Consider the following 16,886-nt stretch of genomic DNA (forward strand, 5'->3'; position numbering starts at 1 on the left):
CTGGAATCCATCAGCACTGCATATCCCCCCCACACACACACAGTTAAATCTTAAACAAAAAATTTGTAACAAAATTTTATAAAGTATCATTTCAGTGAAAACTATCTATTGATATAGCTACAGTCATATTCTCTTTCCCTCTAATTTGCTATATGAGTTTGACAAAATATTTTAAAAGTCCCAACACTGCACTCATCAAACAAGTCAGAATATTTTATTATGTGGCATTTAATTTACCATTCAAAGTATGTAGCATTCAACTGAAAAACTTCTTTCAGGATTTCTATATATGTGCAGTTATATTAGCATAGTGCTTTCTCCTTGGGGCAGGCAAAGTTAGCTTCTGCCATCAGCATCACGCCAGTCTTAGGCGGCTTCATAAAGGGATTGGAGAAGTTCTTTTCTGGGGAGGCTCTAAGGGTGGAAACACTGCAGGCATCATTTGTTCTTTGAAGATATGAAAAATCCTGTTAGTGACATTTCCTTGCTTTTTCTCAGGTAGCAGTTCTGACTTTCATCCACACTAGTGGGGTTATTTGAGTTCTTCTTGCATATTTTAGATTTTCAGTAAAAGTATATCGTCTGTGAAGAGTGTAATTTCTGGAGGGGCTGGGTCTCCTGTATCCAAGGCTAACCTTGAACTCCCAATCTCCCTGTTTTTCACCACCCTAACAGCTGGGATTACAGGTGTGTCCTGGCACATCTGGTTTATATGGTGCTGGGATTGAACTATGTTAGCCTAGGACTCTACCAACGGATATAGACCTTCAGCCAATTTCTATAATTAAAAAAGATGACGAGGGTTTAAGAATTTTTCTTAAATGGTCCTGGGTTCAGTGGCGAGGGAGGAGGTGATTTTTCTTTCTTTTTTTTTTTTTTTGGTTTTTTTTCGAGACAGGGATTCTCTGTGGCTTTGGAGGCTCTTGTAGACCAGGCTGGCCTCGAACTCTCAGATATCCACCTGCCTCTGCCTCCCGAGTGCCGGGATTAAAGGCATGTGCCACCACCGACCAGCAAGAAAGGTGACTTCTATATTTAAATTGAAAAATTTTTTTATGTCTTGATTTATTTCTACCACACTCAATTAATTCTCCACCCCACCCCTGCTTCTTCGTCCCCCCCCCCCGCCACAGGATCTCTTCTAGCCTCGGTTGGTTTTGACACCGCTGTTAGAGAGTACGCTTCAAGCTATCATACCTGACCTACTTTGTTTTCCTTTTCAAAAACAATCATCTGCAAATTCTAAATACTAGCATTGTTTTTTTCAATAGCCAAAACGTTTTTGTGAACACGCCCTTTCTTTAGGCAGCTTCTCTTATCACTATTAGTTATTTTTTTGTAGTCTCTCCTTACAGCTGGTAACGTTGTGACTTGGGCTCCAATCCATGTCCCTCTGCCCCTGACATGCATTTTCACCTTCCTCCCATCTTCAAAGGAGTCAGCCCCACAGGTATGCACATTTGTTTATCTTTTCATTCCTTGTTTACTGGCTGTTATCTTTGCTAGACACTTACTGGATTCATCAATGATTTCCTTTTAGGTTTTTCTGTTAGCTTTTTCTCCTTTGGATAGGGCCTCCATCTATAATCAAGACTGATGATGAACTTGCAATATGCCTGCTACACCTACCAGAATATAGGACTAAATTGTGTAGCCTGTGGCTTTCTTTCAGATTTTGACACAATAAATATTTTTCTAAATAATTCTCTGGATATCTGAAGATTAATTTCATTATTATATAGATTTAAGTAGTCTTATTAATGCTGTTATCCAACTCACGTAATTGATTGGTCAAACACTGAAAGACAGGTGTTTTCCAAACCCAGGTGTCAGCATTTCACCTTGTCTTTCATCAACATTGTGTGTTCTACATTTCAGCACAGTGATGTCTACAGGATGGCCAGGGGCTGGTCCTCGCTGGGGTATGAGATGCTCACCAACAACATCATGTCCTTTGGTCAATTTGATAGTTTTGTCCTGAATTGTACTTTGCTATTTGCATTATAGGATACTGATATTTGACTCTGAAACATATTCTTTTAAAAACACTATAACTTAATTATACTAACTTATTAGTGTCTCTTTACCTATTTCTTTATTCTTTTATGCCCCCCCCCATTTACACTTTGAGATAGAAGCCAGGGCCTTGCACATGCCAATGCTAAGCAAGTAGACAACAGCTGAGCACACTCCCAAACCTCCTCCCCCTCCCCTTCTTTCTTTTTCTGAGACTGGGTTTCTCCAGTGTAGCCCTGGCTGTCCTGGAACTATTCCTGTAGGCCAAGCTGGCCTCAAACTCAACAACCAGCAAGCAGTTTTCCTGGCTCCGTGCTTTCCACACATCCATTTGATCTTGACCTCCCTTGTGTTGTTTCTATTCATGTGTTTACCTAATGGACCATTTCTCTGAGTCACTGTCAGAAAGGGAATAGATTCTTCTAGAATGCCCATGGAACATTTAAGAGATTATTTCTGTAAAAGGCCAAGTATGATACACTGTTATACAAGGCAAGCAGCTAATTAGATGTAAGATGGGAGCATCTGGCACACGTGTGGCCGCATCCACAGTTATGTCCAAGCAAGTAGGCATCGAGGCAGAAGACGGACAGACATTCAGCAGAGTGCAGACATTATATAGAAGGATGTGATACTTTTCTTTTGCTAATTTTCTCTAATAAACATATTAAAAGGGTGTTCTTAAAAAAGAATTGCTACCATTCAAAAGATAATTCTGGTCTCCACATTTCTCTATAATACCTAAAAAATAAGATGAAGTCTATATCTCTAAAATCCAGCTTGAATCAAATCCTAAAAAACAAAAACAAACAAACAAACAAAAAACCCAACTGAAACACCATCTGGAAAGGTCAATGGAGCAAAAGCAGCCAGGAAGAAGGCATCTCAGCAACAACAACTGAGATTTCCAGTGACATATGTCAGACAGAAAGATTGGGACATAAGAACCAAATGTCAAATTCTACCTCCGACCATTGTGAGTTCTGGAACTGAGAGAGAGCAGGATTTTTCTGACCCTCAGTCTATTTTCTTTTTCTTTCTCTTCCTATTTCTCCCTCACCTCCTTTTTTTTTTTTTTTTGAGAAAGAAAAATCCTTGCCTTTCCCTTTCCTAAATACATTTTTAGTTATTTAAAACAATTTTTAAATTTAAATATATTTTGATCATATTCTTCCCCTCCCCCAAGTCCTCCTAATCCTCTCCCCCTCTGCACCCTACCAATTCTTTGTTTGTTTCTTTTGCTTTGCTTTGTTTTTTGAGACAAGGTTTTTCTGTGTAGCTTTGGAGACTGTCCTGGAACTTGCTCTATAAACCAGCCGCTGGCCTTGAACTCAGAGTTCCCCTTGCCTCAGCCTCCAGAGTGCTGGGATTAAGGGTGTGCACCACCACCGCCCAGGTGTGCCCTACCAATTTTAAGTCCTTTCTCAAAACAAACAAACAAAACAAACAAAAACCCAATACAATAACAATCCCACCCAAAACAGGAGTATAAAAAATACCCCCCCCAAAACAGAACAAACTATGCACAAATAAAAGCACACACATACATAATTGGAGTTCATTACATGTTGGTCAACTACTTCTGAACATGAGACCCGCCCTGGAGTGGTCAATATACCTCCAAGTCACTCTATTGAAGAAAACTGATTTTCCTCTCTTTCATAAATGACAGTTCAGTTGATAACCTTTACCCTAGTGAGTAGGTTTTCATTCATTCATGCATTAATTAAAAAAATAAATAAATAAAAGATAAACTCAAAACTATCACAATGAAGTTATACGAGATATACCAACGGAAGAAGAGGCCAAAACAAGATATAAAAACCACAGACCCACTTGTTCACACACTCAGGAACACCACACAAACATTAACCATGATGCTAGTGCAGAGAACTGGGTACAGACTCACGCAGGCCCTGTGTAAGCTGCTTCAGTCTCTGTGAGTTCATAGGCGTTCTGAGCCTCAGTTTCTCGCTACTGGAAACGGCAGTGACAGGAACTAGAGCTATCTGCAAGGCTCCGTCGAGGATAATAGGAAAAAATATTAAAAAGCAAAACTATACTGTCGGGCAGATGCTAGTTGTCACTCAGACTAAATTTAACTCTAAACATAAAATCATTTTTTTTTAATATTGAGATTCCAGGCATCATGAGCAGAGCGATTTGTGAACCTTCAAGGAAAGACCAGGGACCGCAGCTTTTTACCCGTGATCTGTAACGCGGAATGACACAACTCAGGCCGGTGGTCATCAATTCAAATCTTGAGCATAGAAGGCCTCATGACTTTAAGGTAGGTAGCTAGGGGCTGGCAGCATTCCTGGGTTTTCAGGAAGGGGAATGCTACTTTTAAGAGTGGTAACATGGACCTTGGGAAAAACCAGCTCAGAAGAACACTTTCTGGTCTTTACTTTGTCTTTTCCTTTGCTCACATCAAAGCCTCATTTGTAGCAGGGCCTAACAATCTTCCCTTGCCTATGGTAGTTCCAACCATAGGCACGCTGTACCATAACAGACGCTCAGGAATGGGGGATATAACACCTAGGGTGCCTGTGGTCAAATCTCCTATGAGAGTGTTTTAAAGATGTTTCTCCTTCTTGAACTGCTTTTCTTATTATTGGGAGAGTGCTATCGGGATGACAGTAAGACACCAGGAATGAACGTGTCTAAGTGTGTGGGTGGCGTGTGCAGTCAGAGATGAAGGGAGGCAGAAGGAGACGCTTCCCGGTGAGGAGAGCAGAGGTGGGCGGTCAGGGAAGAGGGATGTTGGCGTGGATTTTTCAGATTCCGTCCCAACTCTTTGGTTCCTTTTCCAACGCCCACACGAGGCCCTGGTTCTAACTGCTTTTAAAACATTCCATTAGGAGGAACTTGAGTACATAAAAGGACAGCTCTCCTGCCGAGGCACAAAAACTACCTCTTAATGGAGTTGAAAATTTACACTGCTTTAACTTGGCCATTTAGCGACATAAGAGAGAAAAAAGGCTTCTAATGTGTAGGTCATTACCGTGCCAGGTCTGGTACCTTCAACTTTGTCTCCAAGGAGACTGGCTTGCCACTTCCAGAGGTCTTGCTAGCCATTAGGATTTCAATTCTAATAAAAACGCCTGTCCCACCTTTCCAGACACTCTGTTCCAAAGCCCTGAATCACTGTTTCATAAGTGGACTTTGGCTGAGATTTTCTGATGTTTGTGTCACTGGGCCCAGACTGAGAGCTAAGAAGAAGGCAAGTGTTCCTTTGTTATACTCCGGCTTGGGAGTATGCTCGCTCGTCTCAGTAAGAGCAGAATGTCAAAGAAACAGGAGGTCTTGTTGATGCCCTTCATATCTGAAGACACAAATGGTTGTAAGCAAAGCACTGGTCTCCTCATGTGCCCTTGTGTTCCTTCTAGGAGGCCAACTTCCAACATTTCTATATCAACAACAGCTAAGACATGCCCCATTGTGTGCTACAGCTTCTTGACCGTATCACAATGACATGGTCACTTATCTGACCCATCCATTATGCAGCCAATAGTTTCATGACACAAAAAAGTAACCCACTTGCTCATTCCTTATTGATGACATTAAGGAATTAGTATCTAACTTTATAAAAAAAAAGCACTCTGGTTGTAGGAAGGTAAATGAGGTACCCATTGCTATAATCAGAGAGTTAGGGCCAAGATAGATAGATTCTATTTAAATCATTAGTGTTCTTCGTTTTAATCTTTTTATTATTCAAAACTATACGACTAATCAAAACCTGATCATTTACAAGATTTACTGACTTAACTACCAACAATACAAGCATCAGTTAAAATAATTAGGATGTAGTGTACTTATCACATTGACTCCAGTGAATAAATCTATCTAACAGGAAATAGCATATAGTTTAATAAATGAACTCATTGTAATGGTCTTGTCAACCAGAAACAGCTTTCTAAAGAAATACGTGCTAGGCATGGTGGCGTGTCCCAGCACCAACAAAGCTGAGGCAGGACAGCTCTAGGACCTAGGCCGTAAATTTTAGGTCAAATCCGAGAACTGTAGGAAGGTAAAGCCAACACACTCAGTATTACGTCTTATTATTACTTGCGTTGGAAATCGAAATGAAAAAAAATGCAAAGTCATTCGAATGACATAAATATTTTACTCAATGTTCTTTAAGCATATTGCAACGACAGAAGACTGGGAAATATATCTGGCTTTAGAGTGTAGTTCATAAACATAAGGTAAACCTAAACAGATTAGAGGCTAACAGTAAAGAACGCTGCCAGGGCGCACTGCACACGTATTCAGACTGGGTTAATAAACAGAAAACAAGGGAAGCACACATGAAGAGCACAACATTACCCCAGCGAAGCAAATCCAACTGACCACAGATGCTGGTGCACAATCGAGAGAGCTTAAGGATATGTCCGAGTATACAAATATTAAATATAAATGTAATTATAGGCTTATCAATAACTGATTATGAAGAAACTGAATGTTTGTTTTACAAGCCTCACTCCTGGATCAAGAGTCAGACATGAGTGGTTGGTCCTTACAAAGAATTAATTAACTAAGCCACTGCCTTTGATGTTCTTATTCCATCAATTAAGTAAAAACAACAATAAAGCAAAGAGAAAAGAAACTCCCGTCTAAAGGATGCCCAGGGACTTAATTTTCTTGACTATCTTGACAATTTCTTTGGGACACCCATGTCCAGCAGCGAGACAAGAGGCTCCCTGCATAAATCACATAGACAGTATATCTTATTCTAGAATTTTAGCTCCTGGAGAGAGACAAGGAGCCCTAGTGATGACTGTTTGACCAAGTCTACCTTCAAAACAAGTTTGTCCTAATTAACACTGACTTCCTTTTTCTCTATTCTCTCTGTAGGTTCAGCATGCAGCTTATTAGAACTGTGAAAGTTTCGCAGAAGTTGAACTGTTAATACTTTTGAGGGCACAAGGCCTGTGTTGAACTCTGAAATCAATTTTGGACAGGAGGTCTTTGAGTAGAGTGGAATTGAATTCTGATAAGACTTAAATTATCTTTCCAAGTAGCTATGGAAAGATGTCATTAAAGAAGGGCCCCGACTACAGGTTCTTACGATGGGGAGAAATCACGGAGGAGATAGTAAAGTTCATTATTTGAATTCACACAGCTCTTCCAAGTGTATGATTGAATATCTCCCAGATAGTCTTCCTGGCTATAAGTGCAGTGCACGATACGCGACCGGAGCAGAGTTCTAGCATCCTAAATAATCTCAGATAGCTTATCCTTGCAACAGTCTGCATTCTGAGCCGATGCACTAGAAAACGATTAAAAATACAAAATTGAAGCCTTGTTACTCACCCAGGAAAGTAAACATTAAGGAAAAGAAAAAAGGAAGATAGGTAGATCTAAGAAGCGAAACAGATTCCTAGAGCAGAGGGAGCCTGAGTTTCACTGCACACGTCAGGAATGGTAAATAGGTCACCAAATCTAATTATAATTAAGGTCAAATGTAATGTTTGTTCAATAGCTTTTCCTGAGCAGACCAAGTGTGCTTACAAAGATTCCATCTTCAGGAGTCTTATGGGAAACCAGTGCCACCAATTCTACTGTATGGATAAGACAACCAAGGCTTAGAAAGATCAAGTAAGTTGTCTAAGACAGAAAGCTTTGACTTAATCCAGTTCAAACTCATGTTCTCTGCATACTCTTACATGGTTTCTTAGTACTGTATGTGAGACACTTGCTTAAAAAGCATAAAAATGAGCAGCTGAAGAAGTCTTCCACAAAAGCATTGCTACAATAGCAACAGTCAGAGACACAGTCAAAAAAAGGACAAAACAGGAGCTATAAAAAAGTAACTGCCAGAGAAACCCTGTCTCGAAAAAAAAAAAAAGTAACTGCTCCATGTCAGAAGCATGCTAGGGCTTGCTTCTGCTGCCGCCAAATTTTCAGCAATGAAAAGGATTTCACAACGGAGTCCTGAGCCATTAGAAAGTGCTGCCCACTTAAAAGAGGTCAGACTTACAAGAGGCCTTCCTCTTTTCAACAAAGATTCCTAAGGGCGGTACTTGAGCTGAATGACCTAAGAGGTGAGATTTTGCAGCCTAGACGTATCTTACGTAGACGATGCGGCTTCCAGAACAACATGGCATTTATGGTCTGAATAACTAAATACAATCAGTACTGCCCAAATCACAGGATCAGAAGGACATGTGGCTAATACAGCCCTGGCTGTGTCCAGTGGTAAGCAGAAGTCACCTCTTCTCCCTTCTAGAGAAGCTAGCAAGTGACCTTAAAATGGTTTATTTTCTCTTTTACTCCCACATCTTTAGCTGATGACAATATAATGGCGCTACATGTGTTTACATTGCTCCTGGAAGGAAAACAAAATAAAATCAAACCTCAGAGATGCAATGTAATATTATATGAATATATATAAAATCTCTGCGCTGCACACCCCTGCGTTTCAATAAGTTCAATGGTCCAGAATATTGTTAGCAACTGGGCTGGTTAGTTTTGTGTCAACTTGACACAGGCTAAGGTCACTGAAAAGGAGGCAATCTCAATTAAGAAAATGCCTCTTAAGACTGGGCTGTAGGCAAACCTGTAGGGCATTGTCTTATATTTAGTGATTGGTGGGGGAGGGCCCAGCCTGTTGTAGGTGGGGCCATCCTGGGCTGGTGGTCCTGGGTTCTGTAAGAAAGCAGGCTGAGTGAGCATGGAGAGCAAGCCAGTAAGCAGCATGGCCTCTGCATCAGTTCCTGCCTCCATGTTCCTGCCCTGACTTTCTTTAGTGAGGGACTGTTACCTGGGGATATAAGCTGAAATAAACCCTTTCCTCCTCAAGTTTCTTTTAGTCATGGTGTTTTGTCACAGCAATAGACACCCTCATTAAGACACCAACTGAGGCCGGGTGGTGGTGGCGCACGTCTTTAATCCCAGCACTCGGGAGGCAGAGGCAGGCGGATCTCTGTGAGTTCGAGACCAGCCTGGTCTACAAGAGCTAGTTCCAGGACAGGAACCAAAAGCTACAGAGAAACCCTGTCTCAAAAAAAATCAGAAAAAAAAAAGACACCAACTGAGGCAGAAATGCCAATAACTCCGAACTCTGGAGACACGCAGATTTCTGGGTCCAGTACCTTATTCTCAAGTTTTCTTTTCTTTTTCTTATTTATTTTTATGTATTTTTATTTTTTGGCTTTTCAAGACAGGGTTTCTCTGTGTAACAGCCCTGGCTGCCTTGGAACTAGCTCTTATAGAACAGGCTGGCCTTGAACTCACAAAGATCCACCTGTCTCAGCTTCCTGAGTGCTGGGATTAGAGGCGTGTGCCACCACCGCCCAGCTCCTCAAGGTTTTTTAATGTTGGAAGGGCTTGGCAGTGGGGACAACCAAGGCTGTTTTGTAGGTTTGCAAAAGGTACTACTTTTCCCACAACTATGTTCCACATATAAATCACAGCCAGAAAGACAGCAAAGGAATTTACTTTGGACAGAAAATCATTTTGTAATTCATCAAACCATGAGATCAGAAGGCAGCTTAGTAGATTAAAAAGCAATGTAAAATGCTGAGAAAATGTGACTTATGTTCAATCACTAAGCATAGGTTTCTTCTTTTAAAACAGAACAGCCTTACTACCTCAAGGTACTCTATAACAAAGAGGTTCTCTACATCACAGACAACCTGGGGATTGGGGAACTAAAAATGATTCTGCAGAGATCATTAGTCCAGAAGTTTGGAAGACCACTGATGAATTCAGCCATCTACTAAGCCTTCTCCAAAGTACTGGGACTTCAAATGCAGAATGAGACTGAGTAACAGGACCTAGGACTTTGCCAACGAGGAACCTTTTGTATACATCACAGAGAACATACCGTTTCTACACAGAGGCCAGGAAACCTTTCTGGCAAACCGCTAATTCAAAGGCAAATGTCTCCCAACACAATTTTCTGACCTCCTATGATGCTAACTACACACACACACACATAAACACAGTATGGCAATTTATGCAGGTACACATCTTTTGAAGTTCAAAGCATTGATGGCAACATTTATGTGAAGTAACTGGTGTTTTGTCAAAGAAGGCAAAGCAGATGAAGACCCAGTGTGGGGACTTACAATGTAGCAGGGCTCACAGTAGGCCTTCTTCTCCACGGCATAGAAAGGCTGTCCTCGGAGCTTGTTGTTACAGACGATGCAGGTGAAGCAATCCACATGGAAGACTTGATCCATGGCGGTGCATCCTGTCCCTTCCCCAACCACGTTCTCCCCACAGCGAGCACAGCGGCCTGCAAGATAAAGGGTTGCTTGTTACAGAGGAACTTCTGGATAATCCCAAAGAAGCCAAGGTGAGGGAGGCAGCAGGCTCATCCTGTAGCAGCTAGAGACACAGCACTAACAGTATTACTACACTAACCAGCAACCCCACCACGGTCTCCACTGCAATCACTGCACGAACTAGCTCATGGACGGCTAACATTTTCTTGAAGCTCTTGGGTCAACACATTTCCTATTCATGGCACTCTATGTGGATTTACTATTCTTACTCTAAAGACGGAGAAAGGTAAGTCACAGAAGATATTTAACTAATTTCATGCCCAAGCAGCCCTGCCTGAGTAGTGTCTACTCCAACCCCACAGCTGCATTGCCTGTTCTGGGCTCTGTATGAACATCGCTGCGGATCTGGCATTATGGAATATTATGGAGTGACTTCACACTGAAGAAGGCTTTCAGCACCCCGTCACATCGGACTGACAGCCACTTCACACTTGAAACTGGGAGGAGTAAATGTTTCAATAAGAAGAGGTAAATAGATTTCTCTCAGGTTGTATTTGGTCCTGGAAATATTCCTTTGGATTCTGATGCAAGACTAGAGCAATCTTTAAAACAATTAAACAAACAAACTTGAAGCATCATCAGTCAAACAACGGGAAGAGTTCAAGTCTTTAAAATTGACGGTCTGTATTCCAGTGGTGTTGTGAAATTTCAGCATTGTGCTTTTGATATTTAACACAATTATGATAAACTTCTGTCCAAGAGTTCCCTTACACTTATTTTTTAGCATCAGACACAGAATTAGAAATGCTCCTTCCAAGTCATGTACCTTTTCCACTCATAGTAAGAAAGCTAATTTCTTTCACTGGGTGCAATTTTTGTGATTATTCTCAAAACAACAAAAACTGTTCTCCAAACTTTATTGGCTTACTAAAAAAACTGAGTATGCTTTGAAAATTGATGGTATACCTCTGAGGATTTCATGCCAACAAATGACATTTTATTGTAGAAAACAGACTGAGAGGTGGAGCAAATTGACCAAGCCATGTGAATATTATTAAGAACCTGCTGAATTCCCTTGAGAAGTATAATTTTATAATATAAACTAAGTATAAGTCAACGTACTTATTTTTCTATATTAACTTCTCTTTCAATAAGTCGAAAGATCACTTAATAGGATACTGAGAAGCACATAGGATCTATGAAACGTACTTTGCCAAAATAAGGACGGGATCGTGTGATGGCCATGGTGGCTGACTCGGCAGCAGAAGTAGCTTTTTGGGTCTTGACCATGAATGCTCAAAGTGTGGTTCATGGAATCAAGAGCTCGAGTTCATAAAATATCTGCGGACCTGGACAGCTACCCTGGGCCTGGAACAACTTTAATCACTAGCTTACAGGAAAAGCCCACTCTAGACAGGAATGTTTTGGTTTTCAATCTATTTAGCAGAATCCAGAGGTCTGCTCTTTGTCCAGTACGACAGTCTGCTTTTGTGTGACATCAAGAAGTGGACCAGTCACCATCAGTGCATCTTACAGTGATTGTGGCAGCTTCCTATGTCCAACAATCCATGACTACATGTACGGCACGCTGCGGAAGAACGTCCTGTAGAAATATGCAAGGGAAGTCACATCCAAGCAAGCTGTTTGGGAGTTTCCCGAGGAAACAGGCAATTGAATTTGACCTTAAAGAATGTTGACAGGTACAGGAGGAAGGGAGAAAAACACTGCAGTTTTTTCCCCAAAGAAAGGATGGATGTCTGTGGCTTGCTGGATGCCAAAACATTGTAGTGCCTGGTGATGGCAAAAGGTTTTGTCTGCTCGCCACCAAAGCAGATGGCCTGCATTCCCAGAAACAATTCCCTCTTTATGTCTGGGCAATATTCTCCCAGAGTAGGTCAGGCTAATGTGCTGGACCCAGACATGACCAGTTCTGTCACCCCCTGTATTGTTCCTGTTCTTGGGATAAATTAGGGACACCAGCCTCAAGGGCAGCCAGTCTGGCACCTTACGATTCACAGGCACAGAAAAAATCAGCAAAGAACAAAAGTTAAAAATAGCTCTACAAACCAGCAACAGAGAAAAGGTGCCCAAATGTTCCCCCTTTATATTAACAAAATTGTACAAACCGTTCCTTGGGGAGGGCATTCAGAATGCAAGGCGAGCGACTCAAGCAGAGGGTATCCTTTAGGTATCACGACCTTAATGCCCATCTTTTAGATAAAATTATCGGTGCTTGAAATAGGCACGATCAGAGGGATGGTTGACAGGCTTCAAGCCATCAGGGATAAAGGAAACACAGTTGACTAGGCAACAGGAGGCAGGAGCTCAGAAACAGGGCCAGCACCCAGAACTTCTGAGCAATGCTTAACAAACCAACTGAACCAAGGGCCTCCACACACAACAAGAGATTTCATATATTATTACTGTCTGTGCTGGCTTTGGAGCCTGTGCCCTTTTCTCCAGTTTCCCATGTGGAGCAACGTCCTTAAGGCTGACGAAACCAACTTTGTAAATCAGGTTTTCTTAGCCTGGGAGACTACAAGGGCTTCCTTATTGCTCTGAACCTGTGATTGTCTTACTGCTACAAATGGAAAGGCCTTATGGGAGTCTTAATAATTGAGCTAAACCCAAACAGCCAGACTATTTCAACTAAATAGTAGACAATATGTCAGTAGAGAGGGCCAGTCTAGGAAAACCAACAGGCTAAGCAAGTAAAGTTATCAGCGAATAGGATTCTTTTCATGCTTGGAGGTTGTGCTCACTTTATAACTTGCAAAAAGAATATTTGATTTAAAAATACTTTCCTAATAATCACTGCAAGCAAAGGGCATTTTCAAGAAAGTGTATAAGAACTTTGGCCAGTACCTCACACTCTGCTGCATCTGCCTCCTCTTTCCAGCCCTTTCTGTCTCTTGTTAATCCCTTTGGTATCGGGCTGGCTAGTTTTATGTCAACTTGACAAGTCATAGTCTGAGAGGAAGGAATCTTGATTGTGAAAATTCCTTCATACTATCATGTGGGACATTTTCTAAATGAGTGATCATGGATTTTATAAGAAAGAAGGCTGAGTAAGCTATGGGGAAGAAGGCAGTAAGCAGCACCCCTCCATAGCTCCTGCCTCCAGGCTCCTGCCCTGCTGGAGTTCCTTTCCTGACTTCCTTCAATGAAAAACTGTGATGTGGAAGTGTAAGCAAAACAAACCTTTCCTTCCCAAGCTGTATTTGATCATAATGTTTTTATCAAAGCAATAGTAACCCAAAGACAGCTAGCCTAGACAGTTTCATTTCTATTTTTGCCTGTGTGTGTGTGCACACACACACACACACACACACGTAAAATCAAGGACCCACGAGTGAGATAAAACATGAAATATCTGTCTTTCTGAGACTTAATTAGCTTGATAAAATTATCTCCAGTTGTATCGATTTTCCTACAAATGACATTACTTTGTTGTTGTTCTTTTTTGAAGTGAAACATAGGCCATGGAAAAATGCTGCTTCCTGGGCTGATCCCCATTGCCTGATTTCCTTTTTCTTTTTAAAAACATTAATTAATTAATTTCTACATTTTAATTAAAATATAATTATCCTACTTCCTTTATCCTTTTCCTGCTTCCAGTCCCTACCTAGTCCAGTCCACTCTCATAATGATATCCTCTTTTTCTCTATTATTGCTTCACACACACTATACACACACAAACACAGACACACGCGCCATCTTGTGTCCATTTTTGTTTGTGTGTGTGTGTGTTTGTGTATGTGTGTGATTGTGTGATTTCAGAGCTGACCACTTTGTATTGTATAACCAATCAGGGGCCAAGCCTGGGTGAGGCTGTTGGTTCCGGTGCTCTCAGCATTCATTAGTGGCCTGGATTTCTTTGTGTTGTAGGGCCCTCTGAGAGTGACATTCTCTACTCTTCTGCATTAGCAATTCTACTTAGAGCCGTTGTTCAAGTCTTATTTGCTTCTTGCACGTAAGTGTTCAGTCTGCATGAATGTTTATGCACCAAGCGGTGTGCCTGGTGTCTGAGGAGGCCAGAAGAGGGTGAATCCCCTGGAACTGTTGGGAGTCACATGGGGTTGCTGGAAATCCAACCTGGGTCCTTTGGATTAGCAGTCGCGGCTCTTAATCCAAGAGCCATCTTTCCAGCCCCAACTTCATTCCTCCTCTGTTCAGACACCTAGGCTCATTACATCAATTCACTGCTGTGAACAGTGCTACCATAACCACCGATACGCACGTGACATGCTGCCTTACAGTCCTTGAGGTAAAATGTGAACAGCAATGCAAGGTCACAAGGGCATCTCCCTCTAGAGTTTGGGAAGGACCTTAGGAGGGTTTATGCAGCAAGATACTAAGCAATGATGCACTAACAAGGTACCATCCTGGAAGCACACAGGGGTCTTGACAAGTCAACAACCTTGCCAGTGTCTTATGTTGGAAAACCCAATCTCTAGATCTATAAAGAAATCTCTGTGCTTTACAAATTATCTAGTCTCAGCTATTATGTCATAGCAGTATAAAATAGACTATTAACATTGTGTGGCTACTAAAAGATTTCTGCCTTCCAGTCCCTGCTCCAAGGGGAGATACAAATTTAAATCACAAAAAGGCAAAAATGCATGTTTTAAGTACAATCTTTTGAAATTCTGGCTCATCTGGAATTGCAAATAAGACCATCTCCCCCTTCATCAAAGGAACTGGCACGGGAATAACCTTGTGAATGAGCTGAGAAGTAGGTAGCAGAGCTGACCTTTAAGGGATCCAATAGCAATCTATGAGTCAGCTAAAATGACCCTGACATACAAGGCTGGCACCAGTGGCAGGTGACAGTCTCAATTGGCACAATCTCTGTAGGAAGCCAATTAGTCTCCTTGTCTACTTCAAGACCCAATGTCTAGAATGTGCTCCTGAGAGGCTTCAGACAGGCCCCGAACGTGGAGGGTGTTGATTATCTCATTCAATCTTCTTATTAGTAACACAGAACATAGAACAAATGCTAAGCGAGACACTGACTTGAGTAAGATCCCATAGCAATCAATGGCAGAACCAGGACTGAGCCCCAGGCCCTCGAGCTCCTTCAGGCTCTGCACACTCTCTTACAAAAATGCTACATCCCGTTGGGGTGTCTTTGACCTATCAGGTGAGATTTCCTGAGCACGTGCAGTTTTCCCCTCTCGTTGATAAAAACATTTCTTTGAGATACTGCCTGGGCTGCTGCTAAAGTCTACCAGGATGATTCCAGAACCAGTGATGCTCCTGGACCATCCACGCCACCATGATCATTTCATTTTCTCAGAAGCAGGCTGGCACGCTGCAGACTTATCTGCTGGGTACTGAAGCCTGGAGTCATGGTAGCAGGATGGGATGGAAATCTGAGTCAAGAGCACAAGGTTCCAGGCCCGGTTCGGCCACATCTGGAGTGTGAACTGTTTTACACAATATTGTTAAATAGTCACTTGACGGAAGGCTTCCCATTTTGTGTTTTCAATTAAATGAACGTAAAGTACAAGAGTAATTGTAAATTTCAGGGTAGAAGAATTGGGTTTGGTCTAGATATACCATACATATGACCTTAAGCAAGCTACTTCACCTACTGGAGCCCTATATACTACAAGATTTTCAACCTTAGTCGGAGATATCTGCAGGTAGTATGGAGAAGAGGCTCTCTCTCCCTCCTCCTTCTCTCTCTTTTTCCTCCTGTATAATATACGCACACTCACTTATGTGTATTATAAAATATGAATTCCTCTAAGATATACTGTTGTAAATATGGAGATGGAACGCATATACAAAAGAGTAAAGTGTACACATATATCTATGGTTTCTATTAGGGGACCACACTGTAAGGAAAGTTTATGCAAAAACCATTGCGCGAAATGTAGGGATGATGAGAGTAGACAGATTTTGAAACACTAGCAATGTCATTTGTATTCTCAGTGGAGTGGGTCAGTGAATACCACACAGAGCTGGTTGAAGATGAGAGACCTCTGGGCATGGAGTCTCAGGACCTCAGGCCCTCGCACGCATGCATCTCTGTAAATTCCTCTTTGCTCAACTGCCATCTGTATCTGATTCCATCTCCGGCACTTGCTTAGCAACACGGAGCTCTCCAAGTGCTGAAGTGACGTCTGGGGAACAGTTATTAATATCCGTATGTATGCACACAGTATGTGAAAATATGCAGGATTCAAAGTGATTAGTGTATTACTTGGAGGTAATACTTCCCACCGGGACCGAGCTCCTGGAAAATGCTCCCCTCACTGCTCCTGCTTGCCGTCGCCCGCTATCACTCACCGGAACATTTGGGACAAAAATGGTGTCAATTTTAAGGAAACACACTTCTCAATTTCTTTGTTAACATCTGAATAAAACATGAGAAGGTTTCTACTTCCCCCTTCTCTTTCATTCAGAGACTAAGTCCCTTCACAGTCTTGCTTTGGATGTGAGAGAAAATAGCTGTCCTTCTTCGCCACCTTCAGATTGGCAGAATTGCTTGGTTGTAAATATAAAAGATTGAATATATTCTAATGAACTCTGCTGGCACTCCTATTTCCTGAGCTACAAACAAATGCTTTATAGAAGAAAACAGAAAGAAATCGCCAGAGCTGATCAACCTGCAAGAACGTCAGAGAC

The 16,886-nt window shown here is 41.7% G+C and overlaps 1 protein-coding gene across 3 annotated transcripts in view; it reads right to left on the reverse strand.

The window, feature by feature from the left end:
- Lpp (LIM domain containing preferred translocation partner in lipoma) overlaps window positions 1-16,886 on the reverse strand; it is a 606,896-nt gene that overhangs the window by 85,470 nt on the left and 504,540 nt on the right. For all 3 annotated transcript variants that reach the window (XM_075967686.1, XM_075967672.1, XM_075967680.1), the window contains one exon: window positions 10,092-10,261. In XM_075967686.1, the coding sequence (XP_075823801.1) occupies window positions 10,092-10,261 (170 nt within the window). The remainder of the gene's footprint in view (window positions 1-10,091; window positions 10,262-16,886) is intronic.

The sequence above is a fragment of the Microtus pennsylvanicus genome, chromosome 1, assembly GCF_037038515.1.
Source record: "Microtus pennsylvanicus isolate mMicPen1 chromosome 1, mMicPen1.hap1, whole genome shotgun sequence".
NCBI classification, from domain to species: Eukaryota; Metazoa; Chordata; class Mammalia; order Rodentia; family Cricetidae; genus Microtus; species Microtus pennsylvanicus.